This window comes from Engystomops pustulosus, chromosome 6 (assembly GCF_040894005.1).
Source record: "Engystomops pustulosus chromosome 6, aEngPut4.maternal, whole genome shotgun sequence".
Taxonomy (NCBI): Eukaryota; Metazoa; Chordata; class Amphibia; order Anura; family Leptodactylidae; genus Engystomops; species Engystomops pustulosus.
This window is the reverse complement of record NC_092416.1, coordinates 16,457,971-16,478,573: the sequence shown is the minus strand read 5'-3', so window position 1 is coordinate 16,478,573 and position 20,603 is coordinate 16,457,971. Positions and strand designations below refer to the sequence as shown.

The 20,603-nt window shown below is 46.1% G+C and overlaps 1 protein-coding gene across 1 annotated transcript in view; it reads right to left on the bottom strand.

Annotated features, from left to right (window-relative positions):
• Positions 1-20,212, bottom strand: part of LOC140134602 (phospholipase A2 inhibitor gamma subunit B-like) — a 50,356-nt gene extending 30,144 nt beyond the window's left edge. The window contains exon 1 of the mRNA XM_072155036.1: positions 20,019-20,212. Coding sequence (XP_072011137.1) covers positions 20,019-20,070 — 52 coding nt within the window. The 5' untranslated portion in view covers positions 20,071-20,212. The remainder of the gene's footprint in view (positions 1-20,018) is intronic.
• Positions 20,213-20,603: the final 391 nt, after the last annotated feature.

The window sequence follows — 20,603 nt, the reverse complement described above, 5'->3', positions numbered from 1 at the left end:
ACGGTCTTCACCAGAGCCCGCCACAAAGCGGGTTAGACAAGCTGCGGCGTGGTACCACCAGGTCGTTCCACAGGCGTGACTTGTCCGCAGTGGCAGCCAAGGTCGAGGTACAGAATCGGCAGGCAATCTCGTAGTCGGGGTCAGGCAGGAGGTCAGGACGGGCAGCACAGGTTCGTAGTCAGAGTCATAGCAACAGGTCAGGACAGGCGGCAAAGGAGCGTAGTCAGAAACGGAACTGGGGTCACAACAGGAAATCTCAAGAACAGCACAAGGCATCAAATACAGCTTTCTCTAGGGCGCAAGGCACAAAGATCCGGCAAGGGTAACAGGAAGAGGCGGGGTTAAATAGTTAAAGGGAAAAGGCCAGCGCCAATTAGCGGCGCGCTGGCCCTTTAAATTTACAGAACTTGCCGCGTGCGCGCCCTAGCTGTCGGGGACGCGCGCGCACAGCCGAAAGGGACGAGGAAGCTGCGGACGGAGCCGACGCCGGCGGGGCAGGAGCCGGGACCCGTAAGTAGCGCTTGCGGCGCGCTGGCGGGAGACCGACGGCACGGGTGAGCCCGCGATCCGCAACGGGGATCGCGGGACCACCCGTGACACATATCAATTTAATGTAGTTGATGTAGCCTTGTCAAGGATATGATATCCGTAGAATCAAAGCATCATCTTTGTGGAGTGCTATTGTAAGATCATAGCATCTCATCATAGAGATTATTAAATGTCTAATCATTGCCTATATTCCTATAGTTCCCTTTTGTTGTTGGGGAGGGAAAACCCCATCTCTAAGGAGGGAGGGAGGGAAGGTATAGGGAAGAAGGGGAGTCTAGTGTCAGCTAGAGAAAATCTTTTTAGCTATTTAATTACATGAAGGAGAGAAAGTCCTGTGAGTTTCTAAAGTCAAGCCATGGTTCCCAAGTTTTAATTTGCTGTTCGGTCGTGTGATAGGTGTCTGCTGTGAGCTCTTCCATCCTATGTAAAAGCGAAATCTCCGAGGGGAGGTCAGAGCAGGTAGGGACCCTAGTGGATTTCCATAAGCGTGGTATCAGAGCCCTGGCCGCTATTAACACGAAACCCACTAGCGACTTTTTGGCTTTCGCGGTGGGGATCGGGAGGATATTCAGCAGTAGAGTATTGGGTCGTCGTTCAGTTTGGTGCCTGTTAGCTTCGCTATAAGTCTAATAACCCTGGACCAATGTGGCCTTAACAGGGGACATCCCCACCAGATATGGGTCATATTTCCTGAAGCCTGCTTACAGCACCAGCACTCATCGGAGCGCGAGGGATATGTTCTATTCAGTTTCGCAGGAGTCCAGTACCATCGCGACAATATTTTGAAGTTTGCTTCCCTCTATTCCTATGTTTTACTCTCTGAATTGTTTCCACCTCTGTCTCTTTTGTTGTTTCTCTTATTATTTTGCTTTCTCTCTTTTTTCTCTCTTTTTCTTTCTTTGGTTTTATCCCTCTTCTCACCTCTTGCCTCTCTTTCCCTCTAGTTTGCTTCTTCCCTCTCTTCTTTGCTATTTTTCCAATTTGTTCTCTTGATAATCCCTTCCCTCTTCCTCTCCCTTCATTCTCTCCCGTGTTCTCTCTTGTTGCCTCTTTCTCCCTCTCCTTTGCTTTCTCTCCTGATTCTTCCCTGTCCGCTCTCTTCCCTATCGCCGTTCTGACCCATCTCTTGCTTCTATTTCTCCTCCTCTCCCTTCATTCTCTCCCGTGTTCTTTCTTGCTGCCTCTTTCTCCCTCTCCTTTGCTTTCTCTCCTGATTCTTCCCTGTCCGCTCTCTTCCCTATCGCCGTTCTGACCCATCTCTTGCTTCTATTTCTCCTCCTCTCCCTTCATTCTCTCCCGTGTTCTCTCTTGCTGCCTCTTTCTCCCTCTCCTTTGCTTTCTCTCCTGATTCTTCCCTGTCCACTCTCTTCTCTCTCCCTGTTCTGTCCCATCTCTTGCTTCTATTTCTCCTTCCTCTCCCTGTTTGTCTTGCTTCCTCTGTCCTGTCTTGCTTTATTTCCTTTCTTGTGTTGTATCTTTGCCTCGGCTGTTTCCTCCTCTCACTCTTCCTCTCCCTTCATTCTCTCCCGTGTTCTCTCTTGCTGCCTCTTTCTCCCTCTCCTTTGCCTTCTATCCTGATTCTTCCCTGTCCTCTCTCTTCTCTCTCCCTGTTCTGTCCCATCTCTTGCTTCTATTTCTCTTTCCTCTCCCTGTTTGTCTTGTGTTGTATCTTTGCCCTCTGCCTCGGCTGTTTCCTCCTCTCACTCTTCCTCTCCCTTCATTCTCTCCCGTGTTCTCTCTTGCTGCCTCTTTCTTCCTCTCCTTTGCTTTCTCTCCTGATTCTTTCCTGTCCTCTCTCTTCTCCCTCACTGTTTGTCTTGCTTCCTCTGCCCTCTCTTGCTTTCTCTCCTCTCTTGTGTTGTATCTTTGCCTCGGCTGTTTCCTCCTCTCACTCTTCCTCTCCCTTCATTCTCTCCCGTGTTCTCTCTTGCTGCCTCTTTCTCCCTCTCCTTTGCCTTCTCTCCTGATTCTTCCCTGTCCGCTCTCTTCTCTCTCCCTGTTCTGTCCCATCTCTTGCTTCTATTTCTCCTTCCTCTCCCTGTTTGTCTTGCTTCCTCTGCCCTCTCTTGCTTTCTCTCCTCTCTTATGTTGTATCTTTGCCTCGGCTGTTTCCTCCTCTCACTCTTCCTCTCTCCATCTTACAGACCCTGCTTTGTACTTTCCTCCCCGTTGGAGTGTGTCCGTGGCGATTTGCCAGATCGGTTAGTCTTGTTCTTGTGTAATATGACCTGAGATCTCTCAGCTCGGCTCGACTGACATCATCAACTACAGAAATGTCCTGCCTGCGGGGTCTACAATATTCTGCTCTGTGTCTATATATAGCCACATGCCTGAATGATAACACTGGGGAAACTATTTTTGACATAATTCCTGTTGAGTCCATTTTTTAAAATTGTTTTAGACTTTAGCCGTCCTGCTGATTTATGAACTACAGTTAGTTTTCTTTTACCAGGTCAAGTTTTTACTACACAGTTTATATTACTAATGCTCAAACGAGCCCTGACTGCTCTCCTCTTGGTTGGCAAAAAACCTCCATGAGTGGGAAGTGTCGGAGACAACCCTGTAGACCAGCAAGAGATTCTTACTTGTCTATCACATCTAAAACGCAATCTGTTTTGTGTCAGTGTTATATCTGCATCGGATTTTTGGTCCACATCTGTACGGCGTACGTAAATGCATTTTTTCATGTCCACAAATAACTAAATGGTTTGCAAAATTATATGCCAGTTTACCAGCATGATCTTAGGAAATACACAGATGTCATCAGTGTGGCGTACATTATTTTGTGTGGACACATTGGAGGAACTTATGATAACAGGTGTTTTAAAGGTCAGTCTTAAACACCCCCCACCCCCCAATGACGCTCCAGAGCCCGTATCTACTAGGAGGCTCTGGCCTCTAACAAATGACTCAAACTTGGCCAGTTTGGACCTTTAGACCAAGTTTTTTTTTTTTTTTTTTTGCTATAGTCTTTGCTGGTTTTCCGGTGGAGCCTATAGTAATTACTGTTGTGCTGTTCCCTTATCGTCCAACTCCCCACCTCAGCATGCCCAAAGTGGTGTGCAGGTCGGAGAAGCCAGGAAGATAAGACACAATGGGGCAGATTTACTTACCTGGTCCATTCGCGATCCAGGGGCGCGTTCTCTGCGGTGGATTCGGGTCCGGACGGGATTCACTAAGGTAGTTCCTCCGCCGTCCACCGGGTGGCGCTGCTGTGCTGAAGTTCCCCGGAGGCGCGCTGGAATGCCCTGAAATTCACCGGCCTATACCTGGTGAAGGTAAGTGTAATTTTCGCGACACATTTTTTGTCTTAAATGCGGCGGTTTTTCCAAATCCGTCGGGTTTTCGTTCGGCCACGCCCCCCGATTTCCGTCGCGTGCATGCCAGCGCCGATGCGCCACAATCGCCAAATGACCCCCAATGATTCTCCCCCATTGACGTCTATGGTATATTTGGAAATCACAGATAGCATGCTGCAGAAGAAAACACAAGTGTGAAAGAAGTCCTACACTTAAATTACCCAGAAACTCTTGGAGAGGTTCAAAATGCTGGTTTGCAACATGCAATTTTTTGCAAACCCATCTTCCTGACTTCCCAAAAACTCTTGGTGCAGTCAGTGGTGAAAAGGTGGACAATTCTAGGAAGATGTGAAGATCCTGTAGGCGCGGTGTCAGGATACATGGGATGTACGTTCTGTATGATGGTGACTATTGTTGGTGCATCAGATGAAATTGTCCTTAAATTAAACACTCCAGAAAAAGCTATAAGCGTAAATTTTACCTTAATATAAATTTTAGTAAAACTTTACTACTTTTACACACTTTATCTTACAGAAACAATAAAAATAATCAGTATATTCAGGTAATTATTTCTTTATTACCGTATATACTCGTGTATAAGCCGAGTTTTTCAGCACAAAAAATCTTTCCGAGGATCGCCGCTCCCCGTGACGTCATCGGGGAGCGGCGATCCGTCGCCATGGTAGCTTCGGGTCTCACGAAGACCCGAAGCTACTTCGGGTTAACCCATTCATTACAATGTGCTATCAGCACATTGTAATATATGAGGAGTAAAATCCCCATATACTGCCATACTGTAGTATGGCAGTATATGGTAGGATCGATCAGACAACCTAGGGTTAAAGTACCCTAGGGAGTCTGAATAATAGTAAAAATAATTTTAAAAAAAGTAAAAAAAAAAATATAATAAAAAAACCTAAAAATTCAAATCACCCCCCTTTCCCTAGAACTGATATAAATATAAATAAACAGTAAAAATCATAAACACATTAGGTATCGCCGCGTCCGAAAATGCCTGATCTATCAAAATATAATAACGGTTTTTCACTGCGTTTAACCCCGTAACGGAAAATCGCGTCCAAAGTCAAAACTGGCACTTTTTTGCCATTTAAAAAAAAATTAAAAATTCTATAAAAAGTGATCAAAAGGTCGTACAGTCCTAAAAATAATATCATTGAAAACATCATCAAAAGTCGCAAAAGATGACACCACCCTCAACTCCATACAACGAAGTATGGAAAAGTTATAAGCACAAGAAGACGGCAAAATAAAAAAATTAATTTTGTTCATGAGGTTTTAATTTTTGTAAATGTATGAAAACATTATAAAACCTATACAAATTTGGTATCCCTGTAATTGAACTGACCCAAAGAATAAATTATATGCGTCATTTGTGGCGTGAAGTGAAAGCCGTAATATCCAAGCCCACAAGAATACGACACAAATGCGTTTTTTCACCATTTTCACTGCATTTGGAATTTTTTTCCCGCTTCCCAGTACATGGCATGTAATATTCAATGCAATCACTATGAAGTGCAATTTGTTACGCAAAAAATGAGCCACCACACAGCTTTTTACGTGTGAAAATAAAAAAGTTATAGATTTTTGAAGGTGGGGAGTGAAAAATGGAAATGAAAAAACGGGAAAGGGCCCGGTCCTTAACCCATTAAGAAGCTTCTTCTACTGTGCACTTATTACATGTAGCTCCTCCTACTTTGCATTTATTACCTGTAATTGCAACGGTTTGCAAGACGCTTGTCCCAGCACTCAATCAATCACATGCCAATCTCTCCACCATTATCAAGACCAAAGAGTAGTCTAAGGACACCGGGGGCACAAGGCTGGGATGGGCTACAGGACAATAGGTAACAACTATAGACGGCCTATAGACAGCAATGGCCACAAGGAGAGATATGATGCTGCACACGTTCCTCCATACCCATACCCGGGAAAAACATAGGAGATGTCCTCTCTTTCCCTGTTCTACAGCCCATACGCAATGCAACTAAGAGGGGACATGATTAATTTATGCAAATATATGAATGGTCCATACAAAAGATATGGTGGAAAGTTGTTCCAGATTACATAAAAAAAAAAGACGAGGGGGCACTGTCTATAATAATATATTATAAAATGAAAAAAAAATCCCGCTTTTTTTAGACACGTGGGGGGGGGGGGGGGGGTTGCAGTAATCACATTAGTCTTTTGATTTCCAGTTTGGTAATAGGGGCACCCATTCATCCGTGCAACAATGAGAATATTCACAAGTGGAAAACATGGATGAAACAGTTGAAAATATTAGGTCCCAACAAAGTGCTAAAAGTGGACTTCCCAACAAACTCACCCCAAAAGTCAAAGAATTATCAAAATACCCAAGCAGATGTTCCACAATAGCCATGCTCCATCTTTAGATATTCTCCTGCAACATTTTGCCGATGTCCCACATCACAGTCCATCATCCATAGATTCCCCATTACTATGTCATCCACAGATCAGTAAGTGAAGCTCCGCAACCCAAGTCTTACCATAACTTTCATGTCCAGTTCCAGAATCATCACTCCATGGAATCCTCTCCAATAGTCCAGCCCTTCCCGACCCTGGTCTACCCGACTCTTACTTAGCTTTATAACTAGAGATGAGCGAACACTAAAATGCTCGGGTACTCGTTATTCGAGACGAACTTTTCCCGATGCTCGAGTGCTCGTCTCGAATAACGAACCCCATTGAAGTCAATGGGAGACTCGAGCATTTTTCAAGGGGACCAAGGCTCTGCACAGGGAAGCTTGGCCAAACACCTGGGAACCTCAGAAAAGGATGGAAACACCACGGAAATGGACAGGAAACAGCAGGGGCAGCATGCATGGATGCCTCTGAGGCTGCTTAAACGCACCATTATGCCAAAATTATGGGCAACAGTATGGCCATGACAGAGTGACAGAATGAAGCTAGATAGTATCTAAAACATGCAATAATTGACCCTGACACTATAGGGGACGGCATGCAGAGGCAGCGGCAGCAGGCTAGAGAGTGTCATGGCGACATACCCTAAATGGACTCAGGCTTCAAACCAATGGGTGGCAGAGAGGAACCAAAGGAGGTGAGCAAGAAGTGCTCAAATAATATCGGTACATGATAAAAGTTTGCCAGTATATTTTGTGGATTACACAGCAGGGTGGCGACAAAGTTAACATGGAAGCCATGAAAACAACCCAAAATTCTGCCTGACACAGCTCGTTTGATAAGGGGACCATGTATGGAGGCAGTGAACTAGTAGTAGATTAAAGGTGCTGCAGTTAAAACTATGTTAGTTGGATCTTGGCATGGAGCTGGCGCTCCGCTGCCAGACGAGCTTTCGCCAATCCAAGCCCCTGTCTCTAGGCTACTCCCCAAACAGCACTTTTGTAGAAGATCAAGTGTAGTAGCGTTATTATAAGTTTAGGATATGCCGGGTGAGGGGAATGTAAACAGATGCGCAAGAAGCGCATGATGCGCATGGAGCTGGCGCTCCGCTGCCAGGCGAGCTTTCGCAAATCCAAGCCCCTGTCTCTAGGCTACTCCCCAAACAGCACTTCTAAGAACCTTTTGTATAAGATCAAGTGTAGTAGCGTTCTTATAAGTTTAGGATATGCCGGGTGAGGGGAATGTAAACAGATGCGCAAGAAGCGCTGAAATAATATCCCTAAATGGTAAAAGTTTGCAAGTATATTTTGTGGATTACACAGCAGGGTGGCGACAAAGTTAACAACTTTGATGTGGAATGCCCTGTAATAGCTCTTGGGCGGTGTGCCTTTTATCGCCTAGGCTCAGCAGTTTCAGCACCGCCTGCTGTCGCTTAGCGACGGCACTGCTGCTGTGCCTAGAGCTACCGACTGATGGCGCCATGCCCACGGATGGTAATTCGGAGGAGGAGGAGGTGGAGGAGGGGTGGGAGGAGGAAGAGGTATAGTAGGCCTTTGAGACCTGGACCGAGGTAGGCCCCGCAATTCTCTGCGTCGGCAGTATATGACCAGCCCCAGGGTCAGACTCGGTCCCAGCCTGCACCAAGTTAAGTGTAGTAGCGTTCTTATAAGTTTGGGATATGGCGGGTTAGGGGAATGTAAACAGATGCGCAAGAAGCGCATGATGCGCATGGAGCTGGCGTTCCGCTGCCAGGCGAGCTTTCGCCAATCCAAGCCCCTGTCTCTAGGCTACTCCCCAAACAGCACTTCTAAGAACCTTTTGTATAAGATCAAGTGTAGTAGCGTTCTTATAAGTTTAGGATATGCCGGGTGAGGGGAATGTAAACAGATGCGCAAGAAGCGCTGAAATAATATCCCTAAATGGTAAAAGTTTGCCAGTATATTTTGTGGATAACACAGCAGGGTGGCGACAAAGTTAACAACTTTGATGTGGAATCCATGAAAACAACCCAAATTTCTGCCTGACACACCTCGTTTGATAAAGGGACGATGTATGGAGGCAGCTATATGGACGACTTTTGGAGGTAGCAATGGAGACAACGTGTGGAGGCTGCTATGGAGACAATTTAATTTGGATAGTGCCTGTATGTGGCAGTCCCAAACATTTTTCAAACCAGAGGAGCAGGTAGGTGGCCCTCCAGTAAAATGGAATAGATTGAGTGCCTGTATGTGGCAGTCCCAAAAATTCTTCAAACCAGAGGAGCAGGTAGGTGGCCCTCCAGTAAAATGGAATAGATTGAGTGCCTGTATGTGGCAGTCCCAAAAATTGTTCAAACCAGAGGAGCAGGTAGGTGGCCCTCCAGTAAAATGGAATAGATTGAGTGCCTGTATGTGGCAGTCCCAAAAATTGTTCAAACCAGAGGACCGGGTAGGTGGCCCTCCAGAAAAATGGAATAGATTGAGTGCCTGTATGTGGCACTCACAAAAATTGTTTCAAACAGAGGACCGGGTAGGTGGCCCTCCAGAAAAATTAAATGCATGAAGTATAGCAAGAGCCAGTGGGCCCTGTCAAAAAATAGCCATTTTCCTCTGCTTTACTGTACAAAGAGGAGGAGAAGGAGGAAAATGAGGAGGAGGAGGAGGAGTGGATCAATTATTCAGGTTGAGCTTCCTTCACCTGGTGGAGATTGGAAATTCTGAGAAATCCAGCCTTTATTCATTTTAATAAGCGTCAGCCTGTCAGCGCTGTCAGTCGACAGGCGTGTACGCTTATCGGTGATGATGCCACCAGCTGCACTGAAAACCCGCTCGGACAAGACGCTAGCGGCAGGGCAGGCAAGAACCTCCAAGGCGTACAGCGCCAGTTCGTGCCACATGTCCAGCTTTGAAACCCAGTAGTTGTAGGGAGCTGTGTGATCATTTAGGACGATGGTATGGTCAGCTACGTACTCCCTCACCATCTTTCTGTAAAGATCAGCCCTACTCTGCCGAGACTGGGGACAGGTGACAGTGTCTTGCTGGGGTGACATAAAGCTGGCAAAAGCCTTGTAAAGCGTACCCTTGCCAGTGCTGGACAAGCTGCCTGCTCGCCTACTCTCCCTCGCTACTTGTCCCGCAGAACTACGCACTCTGCCGCTAGCGCTGTCAGAAGGGAAATACTGTTTCAGCTTGTGCACCAGGGCCTGCTGGTATTCATGCATTCTCACACTCCTTTCCTCTGCAGGGATGAGAGTGGCAAGATTTTGCTTGTACCGTGGGTCCAGGAGAGTGAACACCCAGTAATCGGTGCTGGAATAAATTCTTTGAACGCGAGGGTCACGGGATAGGCAGCCTAGCATGAAATCTGCCATATGCGCCAGAGTACCAACGCGTAAGAATTCACTCCCCTCACTGGCCTGACTGTCCATTTCCTCCTCCTCCAACTCCTCCAACTCCTCTTCTTCTGCCCATACACGCTGAACAGTGAAGGACTCAACAATGGGTCCCCTCTTGTGTCTCGCCAACATTCTCCTCCTCTTCCTCCTCATCCTCCTCCACCTCCACCTCCTCCGATATGCGCTGAGAAACAGACCTCAGGGTGCTTTGGCTATCAACAAGGGAATATTCTTCCCCCGTCTCTTGTGACGAGCGCAAAGCTTCCGACTTCATGCTGACCAGAGAGTTTTTCAACAGGCCAAGCAGCGGGATGGTGAGGCTGATGATGGCGGCATCGCCACTGACCATCTGTGTTGACTCCTCAAAGTTACTCAGCACCTGACAGATATCAGACATCCACGTCCACTCCTCATTGTAGACTTGAGGAAGCTGACTGACCTGACTACCAGTTCTGGTGGAAGTTGACATCTGGCAGTCTACAATCGCTCTGCGCTGCTGGTAAACTCTGGATAACATGGTCAGTGTTGAATTCCACCTCGTGGGCACGTCGCACAACAGTCGGTGAGCGGGCAGTTGGAGGCGGCGCTGCGCTGCCCTGAGAGTGGCAGCATCTGGGCTGGACTTCCTGAAATGCGCACAGATGCGGCGCACCTTCGTGAGCAAATCAGACAGATTGGGGTATGTCTTGAGGAAACGCTGCACTATCAGATTTAACACATGGGCCAGGCATGGCACATGTGTCAGTCTGCCGAGTTGCAGAGCCGCCACCAGGTTACGGCCGTTGTCACACACAACCATTCCCGGCTTGAGGTTCAGCGGTGCCAGCCACAGATCAGTCTGCGCCGTGATGCCCTGTAATAGCTCTTGGGCGGTGTGCCTTTTGTCGCCTAGGCTCAGCAGTTTGAGCACCGCCTGCTGTCGCTTAGCGACGGCACTGCTGCTGTGCCTAGAGCTACCGACTGATGGCGCCGTGCCCACGGATGGTAGTTCGGAGGAGGAGGTGGAGGAGGGGTGGGAGGAGGAGGAGGCATAGTAGGCCTGAAACACCTGGACCGAGGTAGGCCCCGCAATCCTCGGCGTCGGCAGTATATGAGCAGCCCCAGGGTCAGTCTCGGTCCCAGCCTCCACCAAGTTAACCCAATGTGCCGTCAGCGATATATAGTGGCCCTGCCCGGCAGCACTCGTCCACGTGTCCGTGGTCAGGTGGACCTTGTCAGAAACGGCGTTGGTCAGGGCACGGATGATGTTGTCTGACACGTGCTGGTGCAGGGCTGGGACGGCACATCGGGAAAAGTAGTGGCGGCTGGGGACCGAATACCGAGGGGCGGCCGCCGCCATGAGGTTGCGAAAGGCCTCGGTCTCTACTAGCCTATAGGGCAGCATCTCCAGGCTAAGCAATCTGGAGATGTGCACATTAAGGGCTTGGGCGTGCGGGTGGGTTGCACTATATTTGCGCTTCCGCTCCAGCGTCTGGGGTATGGAGAGCTGAACGCTGGTGGATGCTGTGGAGGATCGTGGAGGCGACGATGGGGTTTTTGGGCCAGGGTCCTGGGCAGGGGGCTGACTAGCAGCTGACACAGGGGAAGGAGCAGTGGTGTGCACGGCCGGAGGTGAACGGGCTTGTTGCCACTGAGTGGGGTGCTTAGCATTCATATGCCTGCGCATACTGGTGGTAGTTAAGCTAGTAGTGGTGGAACCCCTGCTGAGCCTGGTTTGGCAAATGTTGCACACCACAGTCCGTCGGTCATCCGGTGTTTCCTTAAAGAACCTCCACACTTCTGAAGATCTAGCCCTCGCCGCAAGAGCCCTCACCACGGGAGCTTCACTAGTTGACAGTGGCGCTGATGCACCAGCTCTGGCCCTGCCTCTCCGTCTGGCCCCACCACTGCCTCTTCCAACCTGTTCAGGTCGAGGACTCTCCTCCGTCTCAGAAGCACTGTGTTCACCCGGCCTCTCAACCCAGCTTGGGTCTGTCACCTCATCATCCTCCGATCCCTCAGTCTGCTCCCCCCTCGGACTTCCTGCCCTGACAACAACTTCCCCACTGTCTGACAACCGTGTCTCCTCATCGTCGGACACCTCTTTACACACTTCCACTACGTCAAGAAGGTCATCATCACCCACAGACTGTGACTGGTGGAAAACCTGGGCATCGGAAAATTGCTCAGCAGCAACCGGACAAGTGGTTTGTGACTGTGGGAAGGGTCCAGAAAACAGTTCCTCAGAGTATGCCGGTTCAAATGGCAAATTTTCCTGGGAGGGGGCAGACTGGGGGGGAGGAGGCTGAGGTGCAGGAGCTGGAGGAGTGGGGATTTCGGTGACATGGGTGGACTGCGTGGAAGACTGACTGGTGGTGGACAAATTGCTCGAAGCATTGTCAGCAATCCACGACATCACCTGTTCGCACTGTTCTGGCCTCAACAGTGCTCTACCACGAGTCCCAGTAACTTCAGACATGAACCTAGGGAGTGTAGCTCTGCGGCGTTCCCCTGCTCCCTCATCAGCAGGTGGTGTCTCACCCCGCCCAGGACCACGGCCTCTGACCCCTGCAGTAGTTGGACGCCCACGTCCCCGCCCTCGTCCTCTACCCCTAGCCCTGGGGTTAAACATTTTTAAAATGAGAGTTATAACTTTTTTTTTTTTTTTACTTTTTTTTGTTTTTTTTTGTGTTTTTTTGTGTTTTTTGGTTTTTTTTGTGTTTTTTGTTTTTTTTTGAGTTTTTAGAACCAAACAATCCTATCCTATTGCTATGGCTATTTTCTAGCCAAGTATCAAAGGAAGCACACTACTATGCCAGATGAGATGACACTGAGTTAGTGCCTAATAGAAATCCAACCCCTACTGAATTTTCCCACTTCAGCCTTTGCTATGGATATGTGCGCCACTAAGCGCAGAACACAGCGGTCGCAAGTCTCACTACAAATTGCTCAGAATTGGCAAGTACATGCACTGCAGAAACTACAGCCACCAGCAGATCAACCAGAAATCAAATATATAGAACGCTACTGTAGGCTTCAAGAAGCTGTTTGTATTCTCCTATGGCTATTTTCTAGCCAAGTATCAAAGGAAGCACACTACTATGCCAGATGAGATGACACCGAGTTATTGCCTAATAGAAATCCAACCCCTACTGAATTTTCCCACTTCGGTCTTTGCTATGGATATGTGTGCCACTAAGAGCTAAACACAACGGTAGCAAGTCCCCCTGCTAATTCCTCACAAAATGGTAAAAGATGCAAATTAAAATAAAAAAAGTAGAACGTTATTGTAGCCCTAAGAAGGGCTGTTGGGTTCTTTGAGAATCACTCCTGCCTAACAGTAAGCTAATAGAACACCCTAACGCTTTCCCTGAGCAGCAGCAGCTCTCTCCCTAGCGGCATCCAGACACAGAATGATCCGAGCAGCGCGGCCAGCGGCTAGTCTATCCCAGGGTCACCTGATCTGGCCAGCCAACCACTGCTATCGACGTGTAAGGGTACCACGTCATGCTGGGTGGAGTGCAGAGTCTCCTGGCTTGTGATTGGCTCTGTTTCTGGCCGCCAAAAAGCAAAACGGCGGGAGCTGCCATTTTCTCGAGCGGGCGAAGTATTCGTCCGAGTAACGAGCAGTTTCGAGTACCCTAATGCTCGACCGAGCATCAAGCTCGGACGAGCATGTTCGCTCATCTCTATTTATAACCTCTCTCCAGATGAGGAGAATTACTGAGACTGAGCACCGCTACTAGAGATACCTGGACCACAGGCTCAGCTCGTATTGAATAACAAAATCTTCACTGATGTGACGGAGGATGGATCATTACCCACCATTCATCAGCTTCGAGCTTGGTTATCTGGATACCCCTCATGTACAATAAACTGGTACCTACCTTTAAGGATCTAATCATACATGGAGATATTCTGAGGGATCATTCTTGGTTTGGACAGTCTTTAGCTTCTACCTCACCATTATGTACATCTTCCTCTAAGCTTTAGCCCCCCTGAACACAATGGTTGTTTTCTTAGGTGATACGGCCATGGGTTTTCTCCATGTATTTCTAAGTGCACTGAGTGCCCCCATGTCTGAGTTTAGTGCCCCATAGAAAAAACTCACAACAGGTCCTATTCTTGGCCGTATATACAAAGAAAGCCTGCTGGTGTAAAGTGAAGGATCCTCCAACCAAATGAGAAAAAAAAAGTCCCAATCTTCTCCAAAAACTCCAATGCACAAATGTTGGTCCAACTTCTAAATAAGAAGTCGAGCTCACACCAGCATTTGTGTATTCCTATTCCGGGCCGGTTCCAGATTTCAGTAGGCCCCTGGGCGACAGCTCCTCATTGTCTCCTGTTCTATAAAATATTCTCTAGTTTATCATCCCAAACAGCCCCCTCATGGTTATATTATATACAGCCCCCTTATGGTTATATTATATACAGCCCCCTTTATGGATACATCATATACAGCCCCCTCATGGTTTTATTATATACAGCCCCCTTATGGATACATCATATACAGCCCCCTCATGGTTTTATTATATACAGCCCCCACATGGTTCTTTTATATACAGCTCCCACATGGTTATATTATATACATCCCCCCTCATGGTTATATTATATACATCCCCCCTCATGGTTATATTATATACAGCCCCCTCATGGTTGTTTTATATACAGCCCCCTCATGGTTATATTATATACAGCTCCCTCATGGTTTTATTATATACAGCCTCCTCATGGTTATATTATATACAGCCCCCTCATGGTTATATTATATACAGCCCCCTCATGGTTATATTATATACAGCCCCCTCGTGGTTACATTATATACAGCCCCCTCATGGTTATATTATATACAGCCCCCTCATGGTTTTATTATATACAGCCTCCTCATGGTTATATTATATACAGCCCCCTCATGGTTATATTATATACAGCCCCCACATGGTTCTTTTATATACAGCCCCCTCATGGTTATTTTATATACAGCCTCCTCATGGTTATATTATATACAGCCCCCTCATGGTTATATTATATACAGCCCCCACATGGTTCTTTTATATACAGCCCCCACATGGTTATATTATATACAGCCCCCACATGGTTATATTATATACAGCCCCCACATGGTTCTTTTATATACACAGCCCCCACATGGTTATATTATATACAGCCCCTCATGGTTCTTTTATATACAGCCCCCTCATGGTTATTTTATATACAGCCTCCTCATGGTTATATTATATACAGCCCCCTCATGGTTATATTATATACAGCCCCCACATGGTTCTTTTATATACAGCCCCCACATGGTTATATTATATACAGCCCCCACATGGTTATATCATATACAGCCCCTCATGGTTATATTATATACAGCCCCCTCATGGTTATATTATATACAGCCCCCTCATGGTTGTTTTATATACACCCCCTTATGGTTATATTATATACAGCCCCACATGGTTATATTATATACAGCCCCCACATGGTTCTTTTATATACAGCCCCCACATGGTTATATTATATACAGCCCCTCATGGTTCTTTTATATACAGCCCCCTCATGGTTATATTATATACAGCCCCTCATGGTTCTTTTATATACAGCCCCCTCATGGTTACATTATATACAGCCCCTCATGGTTATATTATATACAGCCCCTCATGGTTATATTATATACAGCCCCCTCATGGTTATATAATATACAGCCCCCTCATGGTTACATTATATACAGCCCCTCATGGTTATTTTATATACAGCCCCTCATGGTTATATTATATACAGCCCCCTCATGGTTATATTATATACAGCCCCCTCATGCTTATATTATATACAGCCCCCTCATGGTTACATTATATACAGCTCCCTCATGGCTATTTTATATACAGCCTCCTCATGGTTATTTTATATACAGCTCCCTCATGGTTATTTTATATACAGCCCCTCAAGGTTATATTATATACAGCCCCTCATGCTTATATTATATACATCCCCCTCATGGTTATTTTATACACAGCCCCCTCATGGTTATATTATATACAGCCCCCTCATGGTTATTTTATATACAGCCCCCTCATGGTTATTTTATACACAGCCCCCTCATGGTTATATTATATACAGCCCCCCATGTGTTATATTATATACAGCCCCTCATGTGTTATATTATATACAGCCCCCCATGTGTTATATTATATACAGCCCCTCATGGTTATTTTATATACAGCCCCTCATGGTTATATTATATACAGACCCTCATGGTTATTTTATATACAGCCCCCTCATGGTTATTTTATATACAGCCCCTCATGCTTATATTATATACAGCCCCTCATGCTTATATTATATACAGCCCCTCATGCTTATATTATATACAGCCCCCTCATGGTTATATTATATACATCCCCCTCATGGTTATTTTATACACAGCCCCTCATGGTTATTTTATATACAGCCCCCTCATGGTTATTTTATATACAGCCCCCTCATGGTTATATTATATACAGCCCCCTCATGGTTATTTTATACACAGCCCCTCATGGTTATTTTATATACAGCCCCCTCATGGTTATATTATATACAGCCCCTCATGGTTAAATTATATACAGCCCCCTCATGGTTATATTATATACAGCCCCCTCATGGTTGTTATATATATACAGCCCCTCATGGTTATTTTATAGTCTCTAAAATTCACCTCAGAGAGACAAAACTATGATACATGTGGCCCACTGTCTCTGGGGATCGTTCAAGGTCCAAAGACTCCTGGGGTTAGACCTAGGCCTCACATTGTGTGCTATTTTCACAGCTCATCTAAGTGCATATGCATATATGTGTACAGTATGAATCGGAGTTGACATACACATACACAGACTGTTATTACTGCTGCTGTCTCTATGTGTTGGATGCCGATGGTCTGTCGGATGCCAATAGAGATGAGTTTGGGGTTGAGTTGAAGCCTCTCTGTTGCCATAGGACTTGGAGCAGCTGAACCCTTCGCCCCTTAGTTAAAATGTCCCTGTACAGAAGTCGCAGAGCTTCACAGCCCCCTCCTGATGAGTGTCCTCGGACGCCTCCACTTATTCCATTTACTGGCAGCATGAAACCTTAAACGCTCTTCTCCAACTCATCGAGATAAAAGAGATAAACACAGGAAGGAGGCCCCTGCCCCGAGGCCTGGAGTCTTGATGTTTTTGTCAAGATAATTGACAAATAATAATCTGAACTATTACTCTGTATATTGTATTCTAGATATTTAGAGGGTTTTCTTAAAAAACTGTGTTTACTCTGCCCCCTGATTCTCGTAGTGTGGCCCCCCTGGCTGGTTGTTTAAACCTGTGACACGGCAACATTGCCATATTGGTCACATGATCGTTGAGTGTTCCATCGCAGATGATTTTATAGACAAGCAACTGGAGGTCCAAAGCTCAAGAGAGAGGACATGGAAGGTAGGTGGGCACAGCTGATTCTCGTGCCTTCTGGGGGGTTGCAAGTGAAGTCGCAAACCTGTAACACGGCAACATTGGTGTATTGGTCACATGATCGTTGACTGTTCCATCGCAGATGATTTTATAGACAAGCAACTGGAGGTCCAAAGCTAAAGAGAGAGGACATGGAAGGTAGGTGGGCATAGCTGATTCTCGTGCCTTTTGAGGGGTTGCAAGTGAAGTCGCAAACAAACCCTTTGAGGAACATCTACATCACAACTCTGCATTCGGACTGCATACAAAATACTGTTAGAGAGGAAAATACTGTAGCTTCACTGACACTGTCACTGACACTGTACATGACAAAGATGTTCACCGAGTTAATATTTTAGTAGGGTCTTATTTATATTATATGTTTAGTTCATGGTGTCTATATTGTATATTTTGCATCAGCCGTAAACTATGTCCTGCAGCATTCATGGGAGTGTCGGCAGGTTTGACCCCATAAACTCTTGAGAGCTCTATTTATAGAATGTTCTCCCAATTCCATCTCATAATCCTCCTGGCACAAGCCCCAGTGGTGGCGCCTACTTGTATAATGTTCATGGCCCTCTGTAGTGATATAAAGAAATGTCATCCTTTATCACAGCTTCGCTTATTGTCCGGGTCAGAGCAGAACATTTCGGGTTCAAATGCCCGTAACTGAATTTATTCTTCAGCAAGAAGTCCAGGTTGGGAGTTCTGCTCATCGGGGCTGGCATCTATCATGGGTGTTAAATCCTTTAAATGCTGCTTGAAGGCCATTTCTTCTAGGATTGTTGGTCTTTGATGACGTCACTGGGAGAGACAGTCCTCAAAAAATACTGACTTTGCCTGCAGCATTGAAAGGGTAACATAGTCCCAGCTTTGATTGCGGCTGCTACCGTTTGGGGGATAGAATTTTTGATCAGTATCCGAAAGTAAATTGAACTTTCAGGTTTTCTTCAACTCAGTCGAACCCAAAATTAAAGAGGTTTTCCCATGAAATAAGTTAGGCCCTTGGCAAACTCCCTCAGCTCCATAGAGATGAATGGAGCAGAACGGTCATGTGCGGCCATCTGCTCCATTCATCTCGGGGAGCGACTGCGGTACCTGGGACCCCATCGGACCCCTCATTCTCGTGATCTGAGTTGGTCAACAAGTTAGGTCCTATCCTGTAGGGCACCAATCAGTAAGTTAGGCCCTACCCTTTAATTGGGTCCACTCATACCTACTAGAAATCCTTGCTCTCAGTGTCTTTTGGCTTGGAGAGAGATTGAAACAAATTATACAATTTATACCTTTGTAAGTGTTGAAGTAAATAGTAAAAAAAAAGAATGAAGAAATCTAAAAATCTCCATGGAAAACTGTATACACAACATGTGATACTCGCTGTCTTTGGCCATAGCACGTACAGTGTAGATTGCGCCTTATTTCCCTTAGTAACGCTCAGAGCTAGAGCTAAGGAGAGGCTTGTATTATTTAAAATGTAAGCACAATGACACAATAGAAACCATTGCACTGTCCTTAAAGGGGTTGTCCACCAGTGGCGTAACTTAAATCTCTTGGGCCCCAGTGCAAAATGTGTGCCAGGCCCTCCATTACAATGTGTCGTTTATACTACTAGTCTTCTCATATAGGAAAGGTAGGTACATCATATGGGCCCTCTAGGCCTCTTGGGCCCATAAATTACCAATTTACTTTCTGTATCAATTCCTTATGGGTTTTTTTTTTAGATCTCTGCTTGCTTTTCTGCTGTAGAAAGCTTCTATGTTTACTTCCAGTGAATAGAAATCTGTCCATGGTCATGTGATGTCACACAGGTGCATGAATCGTTATTATCACAGAGAGCAATCAGAGCCGTGTGATACTAATGGCTCGTGCACATATGTGACATCACATGATCATGAACAGATCTGTCCACTGGAAGTAAACATAGAAGCTCTCTATAGAGTGACAGCAAGCAGAGATCTAGAAAACCATGAGGAATTGATACAGAAAGTATTTTAGAAAATTGTAGAACTTTTCATTACACAAACAATATCCATTATTGGTGAAAGTGGACGACCCCTTTAAGGACAGTGCAATGTTTTATATTGTGTCATTGTGCTTACATTTTTTTTAAAAATCACATAATACAAGCCTTACCAATGCTCTAAGAGTTACTAAGGAAAAACAATCTAAAAATGGTATAAATATTTCCTTACACAAACAATATCAATTATTTGCTGAAAGTGGACAACCCCTGTAAGCTCTCCCCCAAAATACTACAAGTTAGGAATATAGTAGGTTTCAAAGTAACAAAGTCACACATATCCCCTTAAAACACACAAAAACTTGGATGTTATTTAGTTCATCAAGATTCCATCTACGTTTTTGCATTGTTATCGTGACCGGCTCCGCCCCCTTGTTATTATAGATTTACCAGTCATCTTCTTCTGGTCTCCATCAGATGGCCGCATTGTATATACAGTATACAGTCAGTCCCCTACTTAAGGGCACCCGACTTACAGACGACCCCTAGTTACATACAGACCCCTCTGCCCCCTGTGACCTCTGGTGACCTCTCTGGGTGTTACTATAGTCCCAGACTGCAATGATCAGCTGTAAGGTGTCTGTAATGAAGCTTTTATTGATAATCCTTGGTCCCATTACAGGAACAAAAATATACAGTTTCGACTTGCATACAAATTCAACTTAAGAACAAACCTATGGACCCTATCTTGTACGTAACCCGGGGACTGCCTGTATCTGGAAATGTTACTAAGTGTATGTAACAATCAGACCCCTACGGAACACTAAGGGTGAGGCAGGGTGCGGTGTGGAATACGAGGCTACGCTACTTACTGCTCAGAGTTTTTGTGTCCATCACCCAGGTCATGACATTTCTAAACAAAGGACCAGATCCCCAAATCGGCAGGAAAACAAGTATCACAAATCCACCCACAAAGCTGAGGAATGATAAGGGGGGGCACTTACTTGTTGTTGTGAGTGTGGAGATAACACTAAGGAGAAGGACACAGTAGACCATGATGACTGTGAGCAGATCCTAGATGGAGCCTGTTGTCCTACTGTCCTGTGGGTGGAATATGAGAGATGCAGGGAGTTCTCTGGTGACCGATGAGATTAGGAAATTATACGAGGTCTCCGTCAGCGCTCGATGAGAGCGCACATCTGCTTCCGCTTAATGGAAATGGCAATGAATGTGATTAAGTGCAAAACAAAATGGGATGTATGAAGGATCTGCTCAGGATCATGTGTGGTCAATGTCAGACTGGAAGTGTAATTCTTGAGTCCACCCTACTGCGACATATTAGCTACAATGGGGCAGATTTACTTACCCGGTCCATTCGCGATCCAGCGGCGCGTTCTCCGCGGTGGATTCGGGTCCGGTCGAGATTCACTAAGGCAGTTCCTCCGCTGTCCACCAGATGTCGCTGGTTCCCCGAGGTCCGCCGGAATGCACGAGCCTATACCGGGTGAAGGAAAGTGCGAGTCCCGCGACACTTTTTTTTTTTTAAATGCGGCGGTTTTTCCGAATCCGTCGGGTATTCGTTCGGCCAC